The sequence below is a fragment of the Emydura macquarii genome, unplaced genomic scaffold, assembly GCF_026122565.2.
Source record: "Emydura macquarii macquarii isolate MOO-44397 ecotype Brisbane River unplaced genomic scaffold, CSIRO-AGI_Emac_v2 contig_2422, whole genome shotgun sequence".
In the NCBI taxonomy this organism is placed as follows: Eukaryota; Metazoa; Chordata; order Testudines; family Chelidae; genus Emydura; species Emydura macquarii.
The window spans coordinates 3112061-3138819 of NW_027132559.1; the positions used below are offsets into that span (position 1 = coordinate 3112061).

General features: G+C 38.7%; 1 protein-coding gene across 6 annotated transcripts in view; it reads right to left on the minus strand.

Annotated features, from left to right (window-relative positions):
• The window catches only part of ATP2C1 (ATPase secretory pathway Ca2+ transporting 1), a 132352-nt gene that overhangs the window by 42237 nt on the left and 63356 nt on the right, over nt 1–26759 (minus strand). For all 6 annotated transcript variants that reach the window (XM_067561786.1, XM_067561792.1, XM_067561788.1 and 3 more), the window contains 10 exons: nt 19762–19917; nt 17448–17516; nt 14876–14951; nt 14198–14264; nt 12941–13065; nt 11393–11490; nt 8148–8243; nt 7965–8054; nt 6128–6232; nt 3545–3701 (listed from right to left, as the gene is read on the minus strand). In XM_067561786.1, the coding sequence (XP_067417887.1) occupies nt 3545–3701; nt 6128–6232; nt 7965–8054; nt 8148–8243; nt 11393–11490; nt 12941–13065; nt 14198–14264; nt 14876–14951; nt 17448–17516; nt 19762–19917 (1039 nt within the window). The remainder of the gene's footprint in view (nt 1–3544; nt 3702–6127; nt 6233–7964; nt 8055–8147; nt 8244–11392; nt 11491–12940; nt 13066–14197; nt 14265–14875; nt 14952–17447; nt 17517–19761; nt 19918–26759) is intronic.

Sequence of the window (26759 nt, forward strand, 5' to 3'; positions counted from 1 at the left end):
AAGTTTAAAGACCAGTGGGAAGGTTCTGATCAAGCCCTTCATAAATTGAACTGTGGTCCAGTCTGTGAAGATAGTGCCTTCCTCCAACAGGTGAAAGAACATTCTAACTGCTGCTAAGTGTTCTTGCAGTGAATGGAGGACTAAAACTATCTTCTCTTCTTAAAGATTTAATGTTAAGATAACTGGAATCCTCAGAGTATCAAGTGCATGTCAATGGCGATGTGCCCAGGCTGAAAAGTACTGCCATTCAGCTAAGTAGCTGAGTCTAGCAGAATCCTTTTTGCTTTGGGTAAGGATTTCCTGAATGGGGTGGAGCTTCAGCATTCTATGTCCGACACCCATCCAAACACCAGGCCATGAGGCAGAGTGAACTTGGGGTGAGGTGCTTGACTTCCCCCGTTCTGAGTTACTTCCCTCATCCTAAGCTAGGAGATCCTGAAATGGGCAGATCCTGATGGTGGTAGGATGATCATCATTAGGAGTTCTGAGAACCAGAACTGTTTGGGCAGTAGGGTACTAGTATGTGAACGATGGCTTTGTTACGCCAGCTCTTCAGTATAACTTGCAGTAGTAGAGGGATGAGAGGAAAGGCATATCTGAGGTTGTCTGTCCAGGACAGTATCTTCCTGAGTCTTGGCCTATCAATCCCCTGAGCAATACATAGGAAGTTTCCTGTTTGTCTGGGACACAAAATCCCATAGCAGAGTTCCCCACTGTGCAAATATGGTGATTAGGACTATGTTGGGGATCTCCCATCCATGGTCTGCAGAGAAGCTTCTGCTTAGTCTGTCTGCCAGGGAGTTCTGAACAACTGGGAGTTCTGTGGCCTGTATGCAGATATAATTTCTGAAACACCAGTACCAAAGTCTGATTGCTTCCAGGCACAGGAGATGAGCTCTCACTCCTCCCTGTTTATATAGACCACAGTGGTGAGTTGATCTGACATTTGTGTGTGGAGTGAGCGCATGAGGGAAAGAAGGCAATCCGCTCTTAGCTCCAGTGAGTTTATACGTAGCCTGACCTCTTGTGGGGTCACGGTACTCTGGGCAGTGAGTACCCCATCCTATAAGGGAGGCCCCACCAGGACTTTGTTCAGGTTGGACCACCAAGCAAGGGAAGTGAGAACTCTGGAGGGAACGGCAACTTTGAACTATGCAATTCCTTGAGTGGAGCCAAGCTTGCAAGCAGAGTCTGGCAAAAGGTGTCACATAGGTGCATGTGGTTGTGTGGTTTCATAAGGAGAGACTCCTATGCACTGTAGTATGAGGTTTGCAGGTAATGAGAGAGATCAGGTTGCTCATCGCATAAGATCTATCTGCGAGGAGGAAAAGCTCTCACACAGATTGAATCCAGTCATGCTCCTCTAAAAAAAATTATTGTTCTTGTGGGTGACAAATTGTATTTGTCTTCATTTATACAAACACCCAAGGAAGCAAGACTGAAGAAAACAAGGTTATGTACCAGTAACTGATGTTCTTCGAATGTGTTTCATGTCCATTCCACTATAGGTTAGTGCATGTCTCCATGCACGGCTACCGGAACTTTTTTCCCCTTAGCAGTTCCCGTAGGGCCGGTTCCAGTACCCCCTGGAGCCTCACGCACATGCCAAGGTATATGAGGCGCTGCCAGCCCTACACCCCCTCAGTCCCTTCTTTCCGCCATCTCTGGTGGTGGGGAAGGCTGTGGAATGGAAGTGTCCTTTGGCCTGCGTTGGCCCGCACAGGAATCGATATTGGGTGTCGCTGGGCGGGTCATAATTGGAGGAATAGTAATGTTTCAGCTGTCTGCCAGGGCTCCTGTGCCTTCACGGAGATACTGGGCATCTATCTCCTCTGACTCCTCCGAGTCAGAAGACAGTTCTGTTTGTAATGGCGGTACCAACGGTACTGAGGAGCTCCAGCTCAGTGGATGGAGATGGAGCCTCAGAAAATGGTATTAGTTCCTCCTCTGAAGTAAGGACGTCTCTCAGGAGGGCAGGGCCTGAACAGAGAGAAGACTGGGGGTAGGGGAGGAAGGTATCATGGCCCCAAGTCTGAGGAGTTCCAGTAGAGATGCCTAACTGACCAGTTCAGAGGACACAGCTGGACAGTCGATGGATAAGCGAGACAGGACCGATGAGGAGTGCATAGGAACTGCACTCATGGATGGGACTGGTGAACATCTATCTTTGTGTCTCAGTGCCACAGTCACAATCAGAACTGGCGGATCCCTTTTCTTCCATGCTTTACCCTCCAAGCTGGGAGTCTTCAGCACAGCCAGTTCCATACACAACAACATCTCACTTGATCTGGACAGACTCGGGGAGGAAACTACTTTCTTTTGGACAGTCTGCTGTGGGGGATCTGTCTTTATGCTCATGCAAGTGTAACTCTCATCAGGAGCTCTATGTGACAACTCCTTGGGCTTCAATATTAAGGCCTCAACTCCAAGGCTTGTGCTTGGAGGGGCACTGTTGGTCAGCTGAGGCTGATGTACAGGGCCCCAGGTCCATACAGCGCTTCGTAACTTCTTCCATCAGGAACTTTCAGTCAGAGCTCTCAGGCCTCTCTAGTTCTGGACAAGAAGGACTTACAGATGCACATATATCTTTAAGTGCAGTCTCATCCAAACAGTACATGCTCCAGCAATGCTTGTCATTGATGGAGAAGGAGTGGAGAAGGGCAGGAGATGCAGATAGTCCAAGGACCAGGAGAATTTCCACCCAGCTGGGGAATATTCTATTCTGTACTAAACTATATACTAACGAGAATTCTTAAGCTAAGATGTAAACTATTTACAATTAAAAAAAAACCGAACAGGTTCTGCAATAGCAAAAAGGAGGACATGATTCCAACTCAGGTCATGCAGCAGTAAGAAGGAACTGGAGAGGCGTTGACCTATACTGCCTCTTATACCCTTGGTCAGGAGCATGGGAAGAGCTATTGTGCACGTGCGGATCAAGGGACACTGTACTGAAGAAATTCCATGCTCCAGTGCATGGTGCGCAGGTGTACCCCATAGGAATAGACGTAGGACCATCACCCGAAGACGTGTCCATTCCCTGTGAGTACTCAGACTGCAACAATGGCAGTAACTCTAGCAGCCTCCCCTAACAAACATTAAGTCAGGCTGACTAGTTCAAGGAAGCATCACACAATCCTCTGGCTCAAATGTGTGTGTCTATCTCACATATGAGATGAAAGAAAACAGGAGAAAACAGGGGAGAACCTGGGATTACCCACATCCAAAAAACCTCATACCAATTCTTGCTGAAAGAGATGACTGATAAGTGGTGATGAGTTATCTCTGAAGCCTGAGGTACAATATGTCAAACATCCAGTCAGTCATGTTGTTATTATTTAAACCTTAAACTCAAGTGCCAGTTTTACACCTACATCTAATTTGAAGAAAGTGGTAAATACAACAAAAACTGAGAAAAGGCTGAGTTCAGAGTTTTCCTAAGGTCTCTAAAGTTGCGTGTTGTACTTATTTTGAGGAAGTGAGTCCAGCAATACATTTAAATGGTTTATTAAGCTGTAGAGATGGTACATTAGAGTGACCTTACCCCTAAGTCCTGCAGAACCCATAGATATCTTCTCTTGCTGATACTGCTCTCTCTGTTGTTGGGTGAGAGGCAGGGTCTGCCCCTTGCTGTTATATGTCGTACAGTACCTAATCACTTGTTCATAAGCACCCTTCATAAAGCAAATCTCTGGTTTGTCCTAAGGAAAAAAAATTGGCAAATGAATGACTAAAGGAGTCCTCTAACCTATATCATACATTCTGTAAGATCTAAACCATTCAGTTAAAACTAAATTCTATTTTCATAACAGTGTAATTCTAAACATGTAATATATAAATTAGTAGTATTACTATGGCACATAGAAAGCCCTCCTGAAATTAGGCATTTTGCTAGGCATTGTGGATACACACATTAGACAGTTCATGTCCTAAAACGTTTACCATCTAAATAGACAAGACAAAGAGTGAAAAGGACCAGCTTACAGATTCATAGAATTTGTAAGTCTCTCACTGAAATGTATTTTCTCCATCTCTCAAATCATTTTTTGTGGCCCATTTCTGCAACCTCTCCAGTTTTTCAACATCCTTTTTAAATTGTGGACACAAGAACTGTATGCAGTATGAGCCTTACCAATACCACATATACAGGTGAAATCACCTCCCTACTCCTACTCACTACCACCATTTATACATCCAAGGATTGCATTAGTCCTTTTTGCCACTGGGAATTCATGTTCAGTCGCATGTCCACTAAATCCTTTCCAGTCACTGCTTTCCAACAAGCAGTCCCCATTCTGTAAGTATGGTCTTCATTCCTAGATTTGTAACTTTGCATGTGTGTGGTCTGCAAATTTTATCAGCAGGGATTTTATATTTACTTTCAGATCATTGATTAAAATGTTGAATAGCACCAAACCTAGTTCCAATCTCTGTGGAACTCCAACTACAGACATCCCCACTGAGGACAGCTTTTTGAGATCTGTTAGTCCTTAATACACTTAATGTGTACTCTAATGATATTGTGTAGTCCTAATTTTTTAATCAGTAAATTGTGCAGTAAAAACCTCTAAATATATTAGAGCTATGCAGTTACTTTAATCAAATCAAATTTTTAATTTCAAAGAATGAAATCAGGTTTGAGACCTAGCTTCTATAAAATCATTTTGACTGGCATAATGGCAACCAGATGGAAAACTGTAGCACAGAAAGATTATGTGACTTGCCCAAGGTGATGAAAGAAGCCTGCGACGGAGTCTGGAATTGCACATAGACTGCATCTACACTGCTATTGTGGGTATAATTTGCAGCTTTGGTGGATGTACCTGTGCTAGCTTTAAATCTAGCTAGTTTTCTAAAAACCAGCAGTGAGAACTTGGGGGCCTGGGCTTCAATGTACCCAGAGACTCAGCCAGGCTTATACAGCTCATGTTACTGTGTCCTCAGTAGATTAAAGTTAGCACAGATACAGCCATACAAGCTTGCAAATTGTACACACCCCAGTTGCAGTATAAACAGCCTCAGATCTCCTGAGCCCTTGTCCAAGGCCTTGAATCAGAAGTCCAGCTGTCAAAGAAGTCTCTATACATTATATTAAATAAAGTTTAATTGTTCTAGGTCTTGGTGAAACTAGGTTATTTTAACTTGTCGAGGACAATCGAGTTTTTTGTATTGTAATTTCCCCCAATTGACCATTGTTTCAGAGGTCAGCAGGGGGAGTTAGTGAAAAGGCCAGGTGAGAGAGAGTTCAAACTCAACAAGAACACCAAAACACTGAGTGTGGGGGAAGAGGTTACCTGCAGTATATGCTAGGGATTCCTCTTATCCTCTGGATGCCAAGTTAATTTTAAAAGCAAATCCAGCTGTTAAGCTCCTTATTCCTCTGCATATTCTAGTCTAAAGCAGATGCGCTTATGCACTGAGAATCTGAAGCAGTGCACCATGGAAAGTGGGAGGTCACAAAAGAGAACATTCCATCTCCGGAATGCTGGGGTTTCTGGTGATATTTTGAAGCTTTAATAGCAAGCTAACTTTTTTGCCCAAAAGCACGAGGAGGATTCTCCATAAATCCAGGATCTGTTGCCTTCCATGGCACATGCTGTTTAGGAGCCTGTGCCTATTTCCATACTGATCAGACTTAACAGTGATTTCTACTTTCATCGACACCAAAATATTCCACCTGAGCGTGTATGGTTTTGTTGGGGTTTTTTTGGTAAACACACACATTATGGAAAAAGTTATTTTTCCCCATTATTCCAAATGAAATGGTTATTTCACATAATGAAATTATTTTTCTATTAAAGTAGTATTTGCCTTCTTGCTGTGTAACTATATTGCCAAGAACACTACCAGAATCTCATGAAGTTTTTATGGAGGAGCTCTAGTTTAGAATGTTAAATGTTTACTTCATATAAATTCCCTGTGGTTTTCAATTACCGCTTCAGAGACAGAACTAGTTTCACTACCAACTTTCTCTTTCACATGCATAGGTGTACCGCTGTGCTGCTGGCTTGCTACTCCCCTTCCTGTAAACACCACGTCTGAAGTTAAACAGAGATAAGTAACTTGGTACACAATGCACTAACACCACTAGTACACAAGTGAGAAAACAGAAATGGGACAGGTCTACCTGTTGTGTTCTGTGCACACATTTAACAGCCATCCATTTTTGCTCTGAGCTGAAGGGATACTCAGCTTTTCTAATGTAGTCCTGCTGCAGTCCATCTAGACCCATCTGTGTAAAATGTAACAGTAATATCAAAACCATTTTTATTCATTTAGTCAGGTTACTACTAGCCTTCCAAGTCACAAGTTCAAACTGCTCATTTGCATTCTTAGTTATTTATGAACCCAGTTTTTATTTCCTTATCAAAAGTGAAAGCAAATGTCACTAGTCCAGCTTAGATAAAAGCTTTTTATAAACACTAATGAGCAAACTAAAACAGCTTTTTATATTTCAATATATTTCAGTCACCAACAGTATATTTTTTACATTTTCAAATCTTATCTACTTTGCTCTTCTACAATACTGTGCCTTTCATCCAAAGATCTCAGTGTCTTACAGTTATACATAGCTGAAAATACAGATCTTACTCTTGCACACTGCTCATTAAAACACATCCAACTTCTACAGCGCAAATACTTCAGTATTTTATAGCCCCTTCTTACAGGTTTTAAAAAGCACTTTACAATGACTCAAGCCATCATACCACTGAGATAGCCAACTGTTACCTCTATTGCATAGCTGGGAAACACAGACAGACAGGTTAAGTGATGTCAAAAGTTATAAAGCAACACCACAGCAGAGATTCAAATAGGAGGATTCACATCTCCTGAGTCACACTGGGACTAAGAGCAATAGTTTTCAACTTGCGGGGAGCAACCTTGAGGTACATCACAACAAAATCCCCACTACAATAAAAAGTTCATCTGACATTCTATGGCTGCCAGGACTCAGCAGAGTGAATCTCAGGGGAAGCTCACTTTCTCTGCCTGCTGTTTTTTCCTACTACAACCCTAATTGCAACCCTAACTCCATTCCCGCTCCCACACTCAGCTCTTTGGGAAATATGCTGATTAAAGCCACTGTATGTCACTTGCCTGCTGCTTTCTATATCTAGTTGGTTCATAACATCTTAAAACGGCACCACTGCCCCTGCCAACAGCCAAATGCACTGCCAGCGATTGCAAGAAGCAGTTGCAGTCCACCCACCAGTTTCGACGAGTTCTTGTCTTACAATAAATCCCATAAGCTTGGGAGTCACAAGAGTGTGGGGTTTTAGATGGGTCTCTGCAAAAAGCTGTGTGGGGATTCTGAGTCCCAGATGGGGAAAAAAGACTGAACATCACAGCATTTTACACAATATAGGTAAAAGCTACTCAGTCATACAAAAGCTAAGGTCACCTGTCTGAGTAGTCTTAGTAGCTCATTGTCAAAGCAGAGAGAGAATCTTGTTTAACCAAAGATTACTAAACTGAACTTCCGCATAACCAACACTTAAAGAACACCCTTCAGAGTTGCAGCATTTAAGGTGCCAGTACAAGTAAATAATTGCTCATGTGCCACTATTTTATCCTTTCTAATCCTCTCCATCTTGAGATCAGATGCTGATTACTTGATAAATGGGCAGGCACCAAACTAAATAACAACTTTAAACTGTAAATCAAAAATTCTAAAGTAAAAATAGACAAGTTATCAATTAAAAATGAAATTTAATTTATATCCAGAATAAATTGTATTTGTAGGTCTGACTTTAAACAAAAAACCCCGCAATCATTAACATATTACTTCAGTTCCATTTTCATCTCCTACTCATCTTCATAATAAAAGATTCTTTATCTGGGGGAAGATGACAGATTTTCCTCAATGAAAACTACTAGCTATTAGTGCAATAGTTAAACACTCATTCCTATGAACTTAATGTTTCTGACAGGAGGGGAAAAGCCACGATCATATATGTACACACCTTCATAGCAAGTGCAAGTAAGGCCCCTTCTGTTGGTTTTCCCATGAGAGTGGTGTTTCTAATTATGGCATCATTGCATACACAACCAGCCTAAAAAGACACAAACAAAACAGAGTTCAATGCAATATATAGTTCCTGTACTAATTCAATTAAAATAGACTTCTTACCGTGTTGAGATCTTACCTCCACAATTCTGCTAACAGAGGGATTGTTATACCCATGAACAACATCACCTTCAAGAATCACTTCTCCAAACCTGTTATAGCCTACTCCAGTAACCTGTAAGACACAAAAGCAGCCATAAACAGCTCCAAATGGAAGGCTGCTAAAATTACTAATTCATTCCATAAATCCACAATCTCCCAAACAAATAATGGAATGGGGTCATTTAAAAATGGAAAAAAGTTATAGCAAGTGAAAAGTGCACATACGACACTTCCTAATCATTTTCCAATACAGAGGAGTTAAGGTTAAAGAGGATTTAACTCAGTCTGTGGACAGTTAATATTTTTATAGAACTGTGAACTCAGATCATATACTTTCCAAATCAGTAATTCAAACTCAGAGTTAATTCAATAGTCTTCAACTGTTATATTCTTACAGTTTATCAGTGGTAAGCAAGAGTTTAGGTTATTGGTCTCCCTGCCCCTAAGAACCTACTGGCAGCTGTCTCTTACTCTCCTTACCCCTCCCCCAAGGGCAGTTAATTGGATTACAATGCATACTCCCTGCAGGGGGTCAGGCAACCAGAGCTAGAAATGTAGCTATGAACTGGGCTGCCTGAAGAACAACACAGCAGATGAGGCCTGGGAGAGATCAGACTCTGAAGACAGTTATTTTAGATTTATTAAATATTTGTATTGCAGAAGCACCTAGAGGCCTCAATCAGGGCTCTACAATAATCCCTTAGGTTCATAGCATGAATCAAATACCTATGTGCCCAGGTTTAGGATTAAAGTTCCTTCCAGTGAAGCATCTGCTATTGGTCACTATCAGAAACGTGATCTGATCAGATGAACCATTAATCTGATCCATTGTGGCAATTTATGTTTCTAAACGGGTTTTAAACTAAAAGGTAGAGTTTAAAACTAAGATTCAGAAGCCTTATCACTCATTTCCCTTCTTTGGGGCATGATTGTGCTCAGACTGAAGTTACTGAATCTTTGCTCTGGGTATAGTAATTAGAGGGATATACAAAGCCCCTCCAGGTTTCTACACTGATATTTTAAATTAAAAATGTAAAAATAAGACATTAAACTAAATAAGTTGTCAAACTGCTGAGAAGTAAATTGTTTTGAAAGATTAATTGCCACTTTCATTCCTCTCATCTTTCTATGTTTATTTTCTTCTTCTGCTCAATTTTGTAAGCCTTTTTTCAGAATAATTGCAAAATACTTTTGCTTATGCTGTGTTTCAAAACTTAGTCAGAAAAGAGGAGCTATATGTTTCTCCCCAAGCAAGCACAGTACACTATGTCCTCTAAGAAGAGAAGAGGGGATGTGAGTAACAGTGATGAAGGAGGGCCCAACATCCTACTTCTACTGTAGTCAATGGAAACACACACCTCCCTCCAGCCCCCATTGATGGCAATGGGAGTAAAATTAAACCTAAAGTAGTCAAAGGAATTTTGAGACTGGTTTAACTTTTCATTTCTTTCTATTCTTTATAAAATGGGCATGAAAGAAAAAAGTAGTACAATTTTCTGCTTCAGCTGAAGGGAGTGACACTTTGCTATCTGTAATGATCGCTGGCAAACAGCTGGAAATTCTAAATGCAGGAACCAACCAGAGTAAGTTGATTTGGGTGTCTGATTGCAAAAGCCCTAGAATTACTGAAAAATTACCATTCCGTGCAGGAAACTGCAAAACAAAATGTATACAATAGGCCTGGTCAAATTTTTCCCATCAAAGCTGTTTTGACAGAAAATTGGGGTTTGATTAAAAGTTTTGGGCGAAGTACTGCAGAAAGCAGACAAATTTTGACTTCATCAAAAAAAACCCCAAACCTGAAATATCAGACTTGCGGAGGTTTTATATTTTTTTAAAAAAGGCAAATTTTCCATGAAAATTATGAATGAGTTTGTTTTCATCTACATTTTCCTAAATATTTTTTATTTTCCAAGCAGCTCTGATCTACAGTTAGGAATGCCATTCTGATGCTTTCCTACATCCTGACTGCATACAAGAAGTCCATTTCTGTTTAACAAACAGATGTGAACTGTTTAATTGCCACTTTTTAAAAATATATCCACACCAACAGCAAAAAAACATAGCAGTGATTATGTGAGTGTTAGAAATGGTTTGTGAAAACAGATCTCAATCTAAGGTATATGGTTCAGAAACATACAAGGTGAGACACCACGGAGCTTGTTCATGTTTCATCATCAGATCACCACAAGTAACTGAGCTAGATACTAGGCATAGCATGCTTTTTCCAATAGTCAAGCTTATGTTGATGACAACATTAATAGGCACCATGCAGAGATCAATTGGAGACTATGGCCTTTGGGTAGTAACTAACCTCCCACTGCCTTCAGCGGATCCAAGATTTCACCTTTACATACATCACTTGTTCACTACCTTGGCATCACAAAGCATCATACAGTGAGAAAACATGATTTTAAGAGAAGCAATTATTTGTCTTTTCCTTCCCCACCCTCTTGCTGTTGTCCCTCTTCTTTATCTTTATATCTCATTATGCATTTCCCTCCTTGCAGCAATTCTCAGTCTGCACCATGGTTTCACTTCCACACTCTTCTCCATTCTATTCATTAAAATGATCAGCAATGAAACAGTTGCTATCAACACCAAAGTGCCATCACTGAAGAATCAATTCTAAAGACTATTGACACTAGCAGGGCAGGGGAGTCCACACTTAATTATTTCAACTTGTCTGCATATTCAGTAAGGTATCACTGTCAATCAAATGTGGTTCACATTTGTAAGGTTTTTCTTAGTAATCATGAGTAGAAAAATGATTTTTGTATGTTTGATGCCCCTGCTTTAAAGCCTATTACTGTACAACTAGATTTCATTTTTATTCACATGCTGCAGCAAATAGCCACCACAATCTTGTTTTCAATAACAACAGCAAAAACTGAGCATCTCAATATTCTTTTTTTAAGCACAGCCATCATAATATGATGGGCCATATCTCCCTGTCTATTTTTATGGAGAATTCCCTATAGACAGAGCAACTGGGATAACATGGCCCATGAATCTCAAAATACTGAATAGGCATGGGAACAGAACTAGAGGTGGTCCCCTCTAGAACTATACTGAGGCACACAGCACAATGGAATGGAGAAGGTTCCACTACCACAGACAGCTCTGAATTTGCTGTAATTAACATATTTCAGTCTAGCACCATTTATTTGCACTAAAAGTCCCTAGGGGAAAAAAGTTTAAAAATATATGCCTACCACATACCTCAGCATGCTGTTCATCTGAAGTAAAAATATGAGTAACAGTCATTTCATTCTTGGTCAGAGTTCCAGTTTTATCTGAACAAATCACATTACAGCAACCTGAAAAAAACAATTAATTTAAGCATAAGACAGGAAGTCTTCTTTGAAACCACATGAGTAGCTTATGAGCAAGCAAACCTCAAAGACGACAAATTGATTTCCAAATGCTTTGAAACTTGAGATAAGATGTTCATGTTACAGCAGTTTATTAGATGGAGAGTGTTAAAATATCTAGCCAGTTATGGTTTTTACTTATGTTTTAATTCTCACCATCTCCTCAAGAACACGTATATGCCAAAAAGTAGTAATACTGTATCTACCCAGTTTACAATTCCATTTTTTGGATTTTATAAAATCCAGTGCAGTTTGGGAGTGGGGGGGAGGGGTGTTAGCACAGAAGCAAAAAATTTCTAGTCACTTATAAACTGATTTAAAGGATTCACCACAAAATTGTCAATAGGTAAAACAAAACTAAGCAAAGAGTTATGAATGCAGCTAAGAATTATAATTCTCCAAAATATTTCCATCTTCCTGTTTACTGAACTGCAAACAACTGTATTAATGACGTCATAAAACGTTGTGAATAGTAAAGTTTAAAGCTCTTATTTCCATAGCAGCCACAAGTTCTCCCTTACATGTCAACAATATTTATTATTACTCTAGCAAAGTTAATGCTCTACATGAATTTCATGACTTGAGCATTTAAAATTTCAAGTCAAAGTTGCATTAAATGTCTTTTTGTATTTAAACTATTCCAAATTGAATGTAATTAGATGGCAGAAATTTCTGGAATATGAGATTTATTGACCATACAATGCAAGAAAAGTAACAGCATCTTGAGATAGTGTCTCAATGCTTTTGACATTTTGGCCACTCTAAAAGGTAGAAGAGAATCTTGCAGCATTGACACACTCTGCACATCCACTAGCATCAATGCACTGAGGCACCAGATATGATATAGAAGTGAGTCTTCAGTTAAATATTCTCTATAATTTTTTATCTAAAATACAGCTTCATGCATGACATTAAAAACATACATATTTGAAAAGTTTTAAGTAGACTTCCTGACTATGCACATGCAATTTTCTAGTACTTAAACTTAGAAGTGTTGTTCACAAATATCTAAATGATACTATTTCTAAATACATGGCAACTTGCCAATTCTAAAAGCATCAGTATTTTAATTAGTGAACAGTCTACCTCTGTATTATTTCACCTGTGAAACTACAGACCTTCTAGCATGACATATAGACCAATGAACTTTGTTTGCCTGATGGTAGGCTCAAGAACTCAAGAGAAAATACAGTACATTACTGGGGCTGCAATAAATTCAATTGGGTAGTAATTTTTGTAAAAATGCTTCAATTTAGGAGTTGCATATTTAAAGCATTACCACCGTGTTCTTGGTAAAATCGTTGCTAACACAGAAGTTCTAACAGACTTTTTAAACTTCATTTTTTCTGTTAACAGTCATATCACAATATTCTTTATTATTTTGGTTTAGTCATACCTAAAGTTTCAACAATAGGTAGCTTTTTTACAATAGCTCTTTTCTTGACCATTCTCATCACACCAAGGGCCAATGTCACTGTCACCACAATAGGTAGTCCTTCAGGAATTGCAGCTACAGCCAAACTGCAAAAAAAGTAAGCAATATTCGCTAGTTTAAAATTCAAGGTACTAAATAAAAAAGCATAATCAATTAAATTATACAGACAAAATGTTTTATTGGTACACTGAAAACAAAACCGAAAAGGAAACAGCCGCTACTTTGCTCTGATCACATGCCACTTAAGGTGCCACTGTTTCAGAGTTTACTGTTCAGATGCATGAATTCAGGTGTGCTATAATACTTAAGCAAAATGGTGAGAAAATAAGGGTGGAAGATCAATTTTGAAGTGTCCTCCCCATCTAAGACCTTCAAACCCTAACTAACAAATTCTGAATTGTGCACAAATCACCACAAATTACCAGGTAAAAAGCATAATTCAGCACATCATGAACTTTTCCATATATATTCCTTTAGGAAAATGTCAAGCTTCCCCTCTAATGCAGACTGCACCAATGATCCATGATTGTTACCTCCAGTTTGGGGTACAATACACTATATTTAGGATTATTTTACATAGGTGTTTGAAAAATTCAGCTGGTGCAGAGTACTTGACACTTCCTAGTTGCTCATAGGTGTAATTCAAAGTGCTGGTTTGATATATAAAGCTCTATATGGTCTGAGTCTATGCTCCTTTTTTCCTATGCACTACCTAAATTGGTATGCTGAGACAGATTTCCTAGAGTAGATCATTGGGGCACCTAATGTAATGGTCATTCTTCACAGAAGGACATATTTTGGGGTACTTCCTCAGAGGTAGAGGGAGTGAGACTTAACCTCAGGACATGAAGCAAGACATTTATTTTCTCAAGCATTTGCCTGAGTCCATCAAGTAAGTGAATTCTATTCTTTTGGGTTTAAATTTGAGTTAAATATGTTATACAGAACCTAAACTTCTGGTTATTATAGTTATTACAAAGGTTCATTGTGTTTTAATCTGAAACTATATCTAAAGATTAGGCCATATATTTATGTATTTAAATAAGTCAAGCACAGTACACACATACCATTTTAGCATAAAAATGGAAGGGACTGACCATTCTCATGTCATAGCACAGAATATATTATAGAGGCATACCATAATACATAAGCAATTAATTTTCAAGTGTTTGCTTTATTGTTCAAAGAATATTTTTCACTTTGATATGAAAATCTCACCTCACACCAATAGTAAACATATCAAGAATATGCTTTCCTTGCAGCCAGCCAACCAGCATAATAACACCTATAAACAGAATAAAACACGTGTGTATCTAAATATAAAATAATGTAGGGGCTTCCGGATGATCAAACATTAAGCACACCTAAGCTGGTCATTTATACTATATCTTGCTGCTCTAGAACCCAAGCTTAGTGCATTGTACAGTTTAGTTTTCTTAGCTAGTGTAATGCAAGTCTGCTAGCATGGCAATATCCTTCAGCATCAAAAATGAAGTACAATTTCTGCCAGCTAAACCACTGAGCAGCATTGGCACTGAGATCCAGAACTAAAAAAAGGAGGCACAAATGGCCATGTAAAAGGAAGGGAAGATTTAGAGTAGGAAAGTGTCAGAAAGACAGTTGGGGAAAGATCTGGAGCAGTCATAAGGATGCATGCAGAAAGTGAAGATCTGTAATTAGGAAAGCAAATTGGTTGAAAACCTTTAAGCCAATTGCTGATCTACACTAATTAGCATTGATCAATAAAATTAAAAGAAAGAAGAAAACTGAAGTGTTTCTAAATCCCAAAATTGTCCAAGGTCAATATTGTTTCATTTACAGCTATATACATGTTTAGCAGAAATGAATTATGGGTGTTACTAAAAAGCTCAAATGCAGATATAAATATTTTCTTACCTATTATACCAAAGGAATATAAGGAAAGTTGTTTTCCTAAAAGGTCCATGCTCTTCTGCAATGGTGTCTTTGGAGCCTTAATTAAAAGTAAGAGCGAAGAGTGACAATTGAATCATAGTTTAAACAAAAATGTACGCAACACTACAATAGAAATTATGACACTAAGTTTCTAAAATGTAAAAGTTTAATGGATACTCTGTCAAGGTTGAGACCCCCAAAATGTAGATTTATCAGCCACATTTAGGTTGTGGAAGTATCCATGCACTTTGCATTATCTAATGCTCTGTTCCATTCTTGTGAGAAGCAGAGCTCAAGACTCAACAATAATTCATTAGCAGCTTCCTAGTGCTCTCAATGTACCAAATCTTTTATAAGGTTATTTATCTTGAGTATCTGCAAGCAGGCAAAGTGGATTAGAAGTTTTGTAGTTCTAGAAAACAGACAATCCCACTGCTCTGAACAAGTGTGACAAGTGTGAACAAGTGTGACTTTTTCAAGGTCTAAACAAGGATCAGACTCATGAAAGGCCATTATATATCCCAAGAGATTTGCTGGTTATCTGCAGGAGAATCAGAACTGGCCATTCCATAGAAAGATACATAACACCCTAATGCCAAAAAAACAGATAACTGCGTACAAAACTAGCTTCTGTGGAAAGCAAGTTAGAAACCATAAGATAAGAGACAGGAAAGCAGATGCTTACATTAGATGTCCAGATGCTTATCTACACAGTAATACAGGTTAAACTATGGTATGGAAAATATATATGACAGATACCGAATGCTTTATTAAGTGTCCAAGAAAAGTTAGAATAAAAAACTAGAATAAACACAAAGCATCAGAATCCTAATGATACAACTGGACAGAGAATAGCCAAATTGACTTTGTACTTCAGATTACTTCCCCTTGTGTTGGAGTTAGGAATGAGCCCAAGCACTATTCAGTATTTTCCCCAAAGAGGTTTAACAAACCAGAACCCAGACACCCAGATTATTAGTTTATACTTCAGATTTGGGAACTCAGGGAGGCAATCACGTCTAGTTTAGGTACCCATGAAGTAGATGAGTAAGTGTTCTGACTTCCTAACATCCAAGGTATAATTGAGAAATTTTCAGTGTCTACTGACAACTAGGAAATGTTCGGTTATCAGGAAGAGAAAGACAGAAACGAAACCCCAGGTCTCTGCTGTTAGCAAGTAGGGAACTTTGTGCTTTAGCTGTCACATTATTTTGGTGCAGCACCAAATAAGACTCCTTGCTGCAGACCCTGCCAATAGTTTCTATACAAAATAGACATGATAAAGCACTATGGTCATTTCAAACATGTAAGTGAAACCCAGTAGTTTTAATCGCTTAAAACAGTGTACAGGAACACTATTGTACAACAGTGTAGAAAAGGAAGTGAAGAATACCACAGCCAATTGAAACTTCAGAGGGAATTTAGGTAAGCAAAGTGGAAACTGACCAGGTAAAATCCAGTTGAATTTGGTGTGGTTATACTGTGTTATTTTGACAAAGTATGCAGAATTTTAAAATATTGTGTGCAGAATTTTTCATTTTTTTTGGCGCAGAACTCCCCCAGGAGTAATTTAATGTTGTGATTTTAAATAAATGGCAGGGTATGTTCAGAGCCTGTATATGGGTGTTTGTTTTTCTAAATAGAAAGAAAAGGAGAGAGAAGTGCAAAGACACCACTTATAATGGAATTCTACTCTCTGAAGTTTTGTGAATACAGGATTTTTTTGTTTGTTTCAATACAAGCATTTCCTCTTTCTCCCCCTTCCATCCAACACCAAGTGGCAAGCAGCATACAAGGACAATAATGCATTAATCTGGAGAAAATTGCAGCACTATTGTGTTTCTGGCAAATTGCCTAGATTAAAAAAAACCAGAACAATATACTATTTCTCTGTTGAAACCCCTTGTTTTGACAAGCTGACTTTTTAAAGTTATTTTTCCTCTGAAGAAAAAGCATGTTTTTAAACGGAATTTAAAAATAGACAAATTTTGCAGCAGTCCCTTGACAATGACCCTTTAGCCAAAACAGATAAAATAAATTCTGATCACTATATCTGACTCATGATTTTTGACCATTTTTCTTTGTTCCGCAAGTTATGAAACCACTACGTGTTCTACACAGCAGTCAGTGTTCAGTTAGTCAAGTTGTTAGACACACCAATAAAAGTAACTAATTTAAAACATCCTATATGAGCATCAGAACAATTTCATGTGAATGGAAACAATTCCCAACGAGAAAAATCTGTGGAAATGCATTTAAGAATTATTCTATATTAGAAATGAATCTAACAAGTTCAGAATTTCATTTGAATGAGCTGAACATTTTTACATCAATTTTGATTAGCTTACTGAACTGAATTCAATTACTGCTTTCATGCTCTGAGTTCAGACTTGTGTACGAGAAGAAAAAATAAAAACAGTGATCCCAATAAGTGAAAAGGTTAGTTTCCAAATTTTTATGCTGAAATACCAACGCAATCTCAACAAACAGAATTTTGGTGGAAAAGGGTATTTACATTTACAAAGTTTATTTTGCTGCAGGTATTGATACTTACTTCTTCTGCTTGCATCATTTTAAAAACTTCCCCAAACTCTGTGTTTTCTCCAGTTCCAATCACTATCCCCTACAAAAAGAAAATTAATTCCAACTTGAAGCTTTGTATCAAACTATTAAGTGTTCTTGACAATTTGTTTACAATCTATGGATCAAATAGTGATTAGTTGGCTGTACTGATTTTTTTTTAGTTTTGGTATAATGCTCTGGACACAAGTTGGATAAGCATTTTTGCAAAGCATTTAACTTGTACTGAAATAGAAACTTGGGCTAGGTACACACTGATGGCAGCAAATTCGCCACCGTCAGATCAATTTTTCCAGTTCAACTGAGCAGCAGTGAAGACACTCAATCTACCCGGAAGTTGATCTTAAAAAACACAACCTCCCCAAAAAGCGCAGTATAGTGGAAACAGCGTGCTAAAGGGAAGTTACGAAGTCAACTGAAATTACGCAAGCTATTTCGCGTAACTCCCATCGACTGCTGCCTCATTTTGCCGGCGTTCAGGGTAAGTGAGCTACCTCAAGCAGCCACAGAGAGGCCCAGGAAGGTAGTGGAATTACTGACGTATGGCTTTCACCTAGAGCACTGCACTTAGGGTATTCAAAAACAGACCAAAACAGGAAAGGCGTCTTAATGGTGTTATGGGAATGTGTGGATGAACACCAGTGTTCTATAAGGGCAGTTAGAGCTTCCGTAGCCATAGGTAATCAGGAGTCGGGCCTGCTATTGATACAAAGGTGATGGCTTCCTGACAAGATACCAGTTTGCTAAAGTTATGTAAAAAGTGTTTGCCTACTTTGGTCTCGATCTGGTTCACTTTGGTACACATTCTTTCAAGGCTGCAACAGCAGAGGATTTTGGCTCTCAGAAGGTTCAGGCTATAGGGCATGGGTGGCCAAACTGCAGCTCATGAGCCGCATGCGGCTCTTTAGAGTTAAAGTGCAACTTGCAGAGCTCCCTATGCCCCCCCATTCTCCACCTACTAGACTGGGTGGGGAGCTCAGAGCTTCTGCCCTGCAGCAGAGTGGGTGGGGCATAAAGATTCTGCCCAACGGTGAGGGAGATTTTGCGAGCCAGGAGGAGGGGGCAGTGTGTGTGTATGTGTGTTTTTTTTTTGGGGGGGGGGGGGGGGGGGGGGGGGGGGCCGCGGCGTGGCTGTCAGTAAGTTTAGCCACCCCTGCTATATGGCATTGGAAACTGAATTGTTACAGGATTTATGTCAACCTCCAGGGAGGGGTTAGTAGGATGGGCAATAGGTGTAACTAACCTGCTCTGTTTCTGATTCCAAGGGACATCGAAAACATAGCTGATGTTTGGATTTGCGGGCACTCTATAGTGCACTGGACCCACAAGAAAGTGGCAGGTTATTTGCAGCTGGGCTTCAAGGCTAAAGTTGTACATATTCAGTGGTTCAGCAGGAGAGGCATGCTGTGGGATCAGCTCATGCCTCTTCTGGATTCACTGATGAACGGAGCATCCACCTAAAGTCCTGGTTATTCACCTTGGAGAAAAGTGATATTGGGGCCTGCACTGGAATCAACTTGGAGGGATAGAATTCAGAGGGAGGTTGGGTTGATCAAGTAATTGTGGCCAGACAGAAGAGTGATCTGTTCAGAAATGCTCAGAAGGTGGGTTTGGCACAGATCTGATGAACTGACTCCTGTGGATAAGGCCCAGAGGAATGTGAATCATGAGGTTATCAATATATTCTTGGAGACTGGGGGTTCAGAGGTCCAGCATAGGGACATCTGTTATAATCAGCCTGAGTTTTTCAGGGATAACAGGATTCAGACGCTGGGAGGGATTTCTGGCTCTGGAATGTGAGGAAATGGATCAGTACAAGTTTTGACACCATGCAGTGTGGGTGGGATATGATCAAGCTAGTCACTGGCACCCCCAGCGGCTGATTTCCAGTGCAGTTATAAGGAATGGTCCCCAAAAGTAAAAAAGACCTGGGATTTTGCTGATGGGCCTTGTGCTCGTGATATGGGGGAGGACTTTGTGATGTTCATGGGCTGAGCTCCACCCCTACCCCAACTCCCCTTTTAGTACTCTGCCCCTTCGCAGGTTCTTTGAACCATATAATTGAAGTAAGCTACAAAAAAGAGTTGGGCTACAGTACATCAGGTAGTTAAACATTTCTATATTAGCAGCAAAAAGTCATGCATTTGAAATACTGGTCTAAGAAAAATGTAAATACTGAACAGTCATTAAACTACATTGTCAACAGATGGATGAACTTTAAAGTAATCTGGCAGCTCAGAAATAATTAAGACATGCAGTATATTCTTCTCTACGAACAATAAATTTACCTTTGCTTTTCCACATCTAACCAGTGTTCCCATGAAAGCAATATTGCTTCTGGATGTGAGGTCTCCATTTGTAGCAGCTGGCTGAGGAGCAGTCAATTTAGAGCAAGGAGCAGTCTCACCTGTCAGACTAGATTCATCAATAGAAAGATCCACAGCCTTTGGGAACAAAAACATACCCATTAAGTAAAAAAGCTTCATTTCTCTCTGCACTGTATTGAGTTTTTCAAAGTATTCAGAAGCCTGAGACGGTTATGCTAAAAATTCTCCCTCATATACCCTTCTTAACATGAAATGTATTGTATACGTATAAGGAAATTACATATATTAACCAAGCATGCTTTATAATCAACAAAGTGAATTGAAAACTAATTAAATGAACAAGCTGTTGTACAGAATATTGCACTGGAGGATAGAAATCAAAAAAAAAAAAAAAAAAAAAAAAACCTTTTGGATCTTAGGTATTAAACCAGACGAAAGCTTGAGAGAAGAGAACAAGAAACAGATACTCTAAGCTTGGAAAAAAATTTGGAGGCAAAGTAGTGACTATAAGAGAGGACGCAATTCACTTGCTTTTATTAAAACCACCACCAACTTGATCCCCAAACCCTAATTTCTCTATCGGTCCACTTAAAGAAAGGCTGCAATTGTGATCCATTCAACCACCAACCACAAGGGTTCATTAGGATTGCAAGTACATAGGCACAGCTGCATCATCCCTTCACTCTCACCTATGACTCAATTCTTAGTTTCATTCTTCGGCAACTCCTAATAAGAATCCTGCTCTCTCACCTAATTTCTTGATAAAAATACCATTCCCTGCCAATAGTCAAGGTGGCCTTGTTGTGCAGGAGATACATTTTCATCTGTGCAGTCATGTTTCTTTATTCTAGATTCCCTTAATCAGCAGAACTGCCCAGGAATGCGTCTGGCAGAAAGAGGAAGAATTAGTATTAAGAAAAATAAGACAGGTTAAGACATGGGTAAAGAAATAAAGGTAGTGCAAAGCAAAAACCAGAAGTCTTAATATCAAAATATATCACCTCAAAGGTTTTAGGGCCCAATCCAACTCCCATTAAAGTCTTTCCCATTGTCTTTAATGGGAATTATGTTGGCCCCTTGATGTTCTGTGAAAGAACCAGAAGTCAATCACAAGGGACTACTCTGCTCTAGTCTTCTCCTGAATGTAATCACTCTGTAAAGGGATGCTGATTAAATAGGAAATGCCATCATTCATAATCTAATCAATCTACATTTTTAGCCAGCTACCTGAAGAAAATGGTTGAAGGACAGATGAGTAGATCCATCACTAGAACACCTAATCTCTTTGAAAGGATGTCTTTCAAATGGTAAACATGGACCAATTGCATTACACTCAAAACAATTAACACTGTGATAGATCACAGCAGTTCAGGCATTTCTAGTCTTTAAAAAAAGGCAACAGTTTATTTCTGATGTACTGGATATTCTTTATCAGTGTTGGAGAGCAAGATGAATGTAGATCACTAGATAAAAGTAATGTAGTTAACATTAAGAAAAGGATAGTACCTTTACTAAAGTGCTTTGTGATCAGCCATATTCTTTCTATTTCCTGTTATTCTCTCAAATAGTTACCAGAGCAGTACCCGTTTTAAAAATGTTGGTGCTGTATCAATAAAGGAAAAGGGACGCTTTGTCAAAAACTGCAATTAATCTTTCAATGATAATAAAATCTATTTAGAACTGGACAGCAACAGAAAGCTCTATTTTTTTACGTAAACAGTATACTCTCTCATGTCTATCTATGGAATTTAAAAAATCTAAATTGCATTGGATTTCCTTGTTCAGCTTTAAAAATGAGACTTTGAAACATTTAAATAATCACTCCCAAGAGATATTTTTGTCTGAAGCCTGCACTGTAATACACAGTATTTTATTCATCAGGGTAACATTCTGATTGTTGAGAGAACTAACAGAGTAGCTGGACAGCTCATTAGTATATAGAGATTAGAAAGAGTAGAGAAAGTTTCAAATTTCACATTTTAGAAAAAAAAAGTTTTTCAGCAAATGCTGTGGGAGTCAGTTCAGTAAAGCTTTTTCCTTATATCTGAAATGCGTTGGAGGACAAACACTGCTTAATTCCAGTTTCTGCAGTTTTCTAAGATAGTCATCAAGTACAAGATTAGACTGAAGATTTAGAAGTTGCTTAATATTCTGAGAAAAACTAGTTCAAGAGTTTGTTAACTGTCCTATTCTTCCTCCTCCGGCTAGCACTGTTAAGGCATATAACCTTTCTAAAACCTACTCTTAATTCCAATCACCTAAAGAACAGGCAGTTCACTAAAGCTATATTCCTCATTCAGATCTAACATACTGAGCTTTATCAGGGCAAACACAGTCTCAATTGAATACCTATAAAGGAAAATATAATGAACATAATTATCTATATACACATATGATCAAGAAAGAAATTACGCACTTTGCTTTAGGACCTTTTTAATATATCACATCAATTTGTGTATCACTTCTCTACAAATATATTGTAAAGCCACATATTCATCTAATGTAGATTCACAGTGGGCTTTTCACTTAATTTTGGTCTTTAAATCCCAAGGCATTAAATAAACCTTTTCAAGCATTCACACGTTCACAGAGGTTTCTCTAGTGATGCTAAAATATTATCAAGTCAATTGCAAAATTTACATAGCATCTTAAAATGCTGCACATTTTTATACTAGCCTATATTATTATGGAGATGAACAGTAATGCGTCATCAACACAGTGAGTCTTCTGAGGGGTCTAACAGTAAAATAAACCAGTTGCTATGTTGACCGCCAATGTATGTGTTTTTTTTAAAAGAAAAAAAACACACACCTGTATCTGTTACTGATTAAAAATGGAAGTGAAAGCACAGGCCCATATAGACCTAGGAGACAGAAGTTGAAATTCTCTTCTATAAAAAGGATCTGCCAATAGCCAAGTAATAAACAAATTCGATTAAACTTAATTTCTCTGCTCATCAGGAAGCTAAACCTAGAACGCACAAGACAAGAAAAATGTCTATTACGGTACAAACAATGCAATGCTTTGTATAGATGAATGAAGTCAAATCCTGTAGACACAAAGGGCTAAAGATAAACTCTTCGACATATGAAGCCTTTAGTGAAAGTCTAACCCTCTAATAAAAATAAGCCTCATTCTCAATGAGATCTAAATATGCATAAAGGAGATCATAAAGTCAAGCAGATTTGATCTTATCCTGAAAAGCCCTTACCTCAATATGCTCATGTACAACTGCAATCACTGTTAAAAGATCATGCTAGTAAATACTGGAACTCTCAAGAATATGCTTTTAATCCATTGACACAGGTGGAATATCTTGATCTTAAAAATTAATATGCCTTTGTCTAGTAAGGCCATAAACCATGACCAAAGTTTGTGAAAAAAGCATCACTAACGTCATCTTTTGGCAAGTCAATGGGGGCGGGGGGTAGGATCTATATCATGGAGAGCCAGGGATCAGATTCTGACCAAGGAATCATAATTCTGCATGCATCTCTTGTAGAAAAGTAAATGCTAATGAAAATGTAGAAACCAAGAGTATCTTGTCAGAGTCAGTATTCTGTTCAACTGACATCTCAGAAAGGACTTAATAGGACCGATATACAACTGAACAGACATGCAAGTTACATTCATGTTTTTAAGCTAGAGGCATTTTTCTGAGCTATTTATTGTTAGATTATTAAAAACCTTATTTTGAAAAAGGCTAAGTGCGTTAGACAGCCACTTAACTGTCTTGAATTACTTGAAGCAAAATGTGAATATCACTAAGAAAGATCAAAGGGCACTTTAATGACGTTTCAGCACTCCAAATATTTGCAAAGTTAATTTTTTTGTAATTGTCATGCAATGAAAATAAATGCAGTCTTTTGCTACTGAAGATATAGCCTATGAAGATTAACAGAAAATTACTTCCACCAGTTCAAGGCGGCTAGAAAAAAAATGGTGTCTTGATAATAAAGAATAAAGGAATCTAACATTGAGTTTTAGACACAGAGGAGCTAGACAAAATAAGTGACTTAAAACCAACGTGGTACAGTGCAAACAACTGTAGTTGTGTTTCTGTCTCCTACTCAATGGAATACATCTGATCAGAAGCAGTATACAATCCCTTTAAAGAAAAATGAATGTTCACAAATCCTAATATTTTATTACATGAGTGCATGCAAAGAAATGAACAAACAGCAAATCACCTTTCACAATGTCTGCAGGCTGTTAAAGTTGTCCGTTTTGTTTTTAAGGAAACAGAAGAGAATCTGTTAAGTGTTTCTTCCTATTCAGCAGAAATTCAGATGCCTTGGGTTTACACACTTGTTATAAAGCAGATCCCAATTAAGGAGATACCTCCAAAATCCAGCAAGACACTATCTGGGATTCAGCTCTACCCAGATCATGTAATTTTATCCACCTGCTAATTATTTTTGGAAACTGTCAAACCAACATGGTTATGATTTTCGTAAAAAACAGTGCATTTTTACATGTTATGAATAATATGCTTATAAATTTAAATGTTTTTGGAGGACCAAGGTGGTGGATGATCTGCACAAAGAGCAATAAATCCAATCTTTGTCTACGTGGTCTGCCTCGAATCATGGTTCCTGTGGATATGTCAGCCCAATTTCAGACCCTAGGGCATCTGACAGACCCTAGAGCATGTGTCTAGAAGACAGAGGGATTCTGCCCCTTGCTGCCTCCACCCTGCAAACCCAGCAGTGAAAACAGGCTGTAAGTCACCCTGAGCTCCTTGTAGGCGAATACCTTTGGTACTAGCACTGCACTGAGCTTTCAAAGGAGATTAATGCCCCAAAAGCCCCAACGTAGGGATATAGAGTTAGGGTGGAAAGAGCCAAACCTGCAATGCACACAGCTACAGCCATTCTAACTTGTGCTGCAAGCCATAGGTAACATTGAGGAAGCTGCCATTACATAGCAAAATGTAGGCATCCATGTGGGCTGCTCTGGTGCCATTTTGGTCCCTGCAGTGACTCAGAATCTAGAGGGCACAGTCTAAAATAATCACTTTTACTCTCCCCTTCTAGGTATAGCTCTTCTGGAGACAGCACAGAATCTGGCCTAGTGTCTTTAGTTATAGCTCCATATTTTCTGCAGGACCCCTGCCTCATTCACAATGTAGCCGTGTCATGTTCATTGTCCAACCTGCATGACAAATAAGACGGGGGTCTCACAAGGAAATATGATAACTAAAGATCAAACTAGGATAGATACAGAAAAGGGGAAGAGTTAAATTCACATTGTTAACCTTATCTTTGACATTAACTGGTTTTGAGTTCTTCACTTTGAAATCTTTATTCTCTTTTCAAAAATTATTTTGTTTGGAACTTCCTAGCCTTCCTTAACCACCCCTTCCTCCCTGTTTTCTTATGTACACATGCTCTATGCCAATTGAACACTGGGAAACTAGTAAATCCATAATAAAAACCAGTGCACAAGGCAAATATATATTTTAATACCCTTTAACGCCCAGTCAGACAAATTTTCACCAAACCACTGAAGGGTATAACCTAGGAGTTCTTGTCAAATTTCAATTTTTTACTTCAAATTGCGTAAGCACTAGAATGGTTCCAACTTTTCATGAGTGAAACAGCCAAAATTTTGGCATTCAGAATGAAAATTAAAGACAAAATCTTTGTCAAACTTGTAATTTTTGGCTAAGTTAGAAGCATTTGAAAAGACCCTTTAAAGTGGAAATGCTTATGTAAACCTAACAAAGGTATCAGTGAATCTAAAGTAAAAGTTTTCAATTCAGTACAAAATTGAGAAGTTTAAATCTAGTTGTTTTCCTTTGACTCCTCCTAGTGCTTCCCCCTTGAGTTCCCCATACAGAGAGACCAAAAGATGAGATATTTAGTGCTTAATCTTGATTTTTTTTTTTGGCAACAGATCCTACAAGGCCCTTTTTCCCCATCCAACCCCTTTGCACTGCTGAAACAGGCAATATCTATAGTAGCTTACTGCCATCATGCCTTTGTTCATATGCCCAGTATTAGCATATCTACTGTAACTTGCCACATCAGGAACATAAAAGATACATTTCAGAGAGAGTCCAAGTCAAGAATGTAAGCCTAAAGGCAGTGTTTTTTGGCTAAGGAATAATTGTGGCTGTAAAATCTACACTTATTGTTTTGTCTTTATTGTTTTATTGTCTTTTATTGTTTTCTCTATTGTTTATCTGAATGATTTCTGTCTGGTTCTTTGATTGTTTCATAAGTGGGTATGAAATATTTAAATCAATTAAAGGTGTGGAGTATGATTGGACAAAATTATTTTGCAATATGTTAGGATTGGTCAAAGAATTATTTTGTAATATGATTGGTTAAGATATAGCTAAGCAGGTCTCAAGTTTTACTATATAAATGGAGGTCCAAAAGGAAGTTCTTTGGAACCTAACTCCAGGACACAGCCCAAGATCAGAGCTGCCAAACCTCAACACCCTGCCAACTATGCTGTGCAGAAGCTGGAGTCCCCAGATGATCTAATCCAGAAGACATTTGTCTGCCTTATTGGGAGTGGTGAGCACTTTATGGTTAGTGTGTGTATTCTGTTTTGGTAATTGTTAATAAATAATAAGAATAAGAATATTGCTGTGTAAGGCTCCTTCACTGGTAAAAAGACCTCACAAGCCCACAGAGAATTACACCCAGATCCCAAGAATTGGGAAAGAGTGGGTACTTCAATTAACCAGGTTATGCCTGGAGCTCTAAGGCCGGGGAATGAGTGACTCTGAACCCTAGAGTGTGAATTGGATAAGAGTAAGTGCCTTTCCCCTGGAGCCCTACAGATTAGGAAAGGGTGGGGACGCCTAAATCAGGTTATGCCTTGAGCCCTATGGATTGAGATAAAGGCGGTGTGCCCTAGTGTGGGGGTAACAAGTATACCATCAGGATATATATTAACAGTCAGCCATCCCACAAAAACTAAATTGGCCTTCAAGTTTCTAAGAT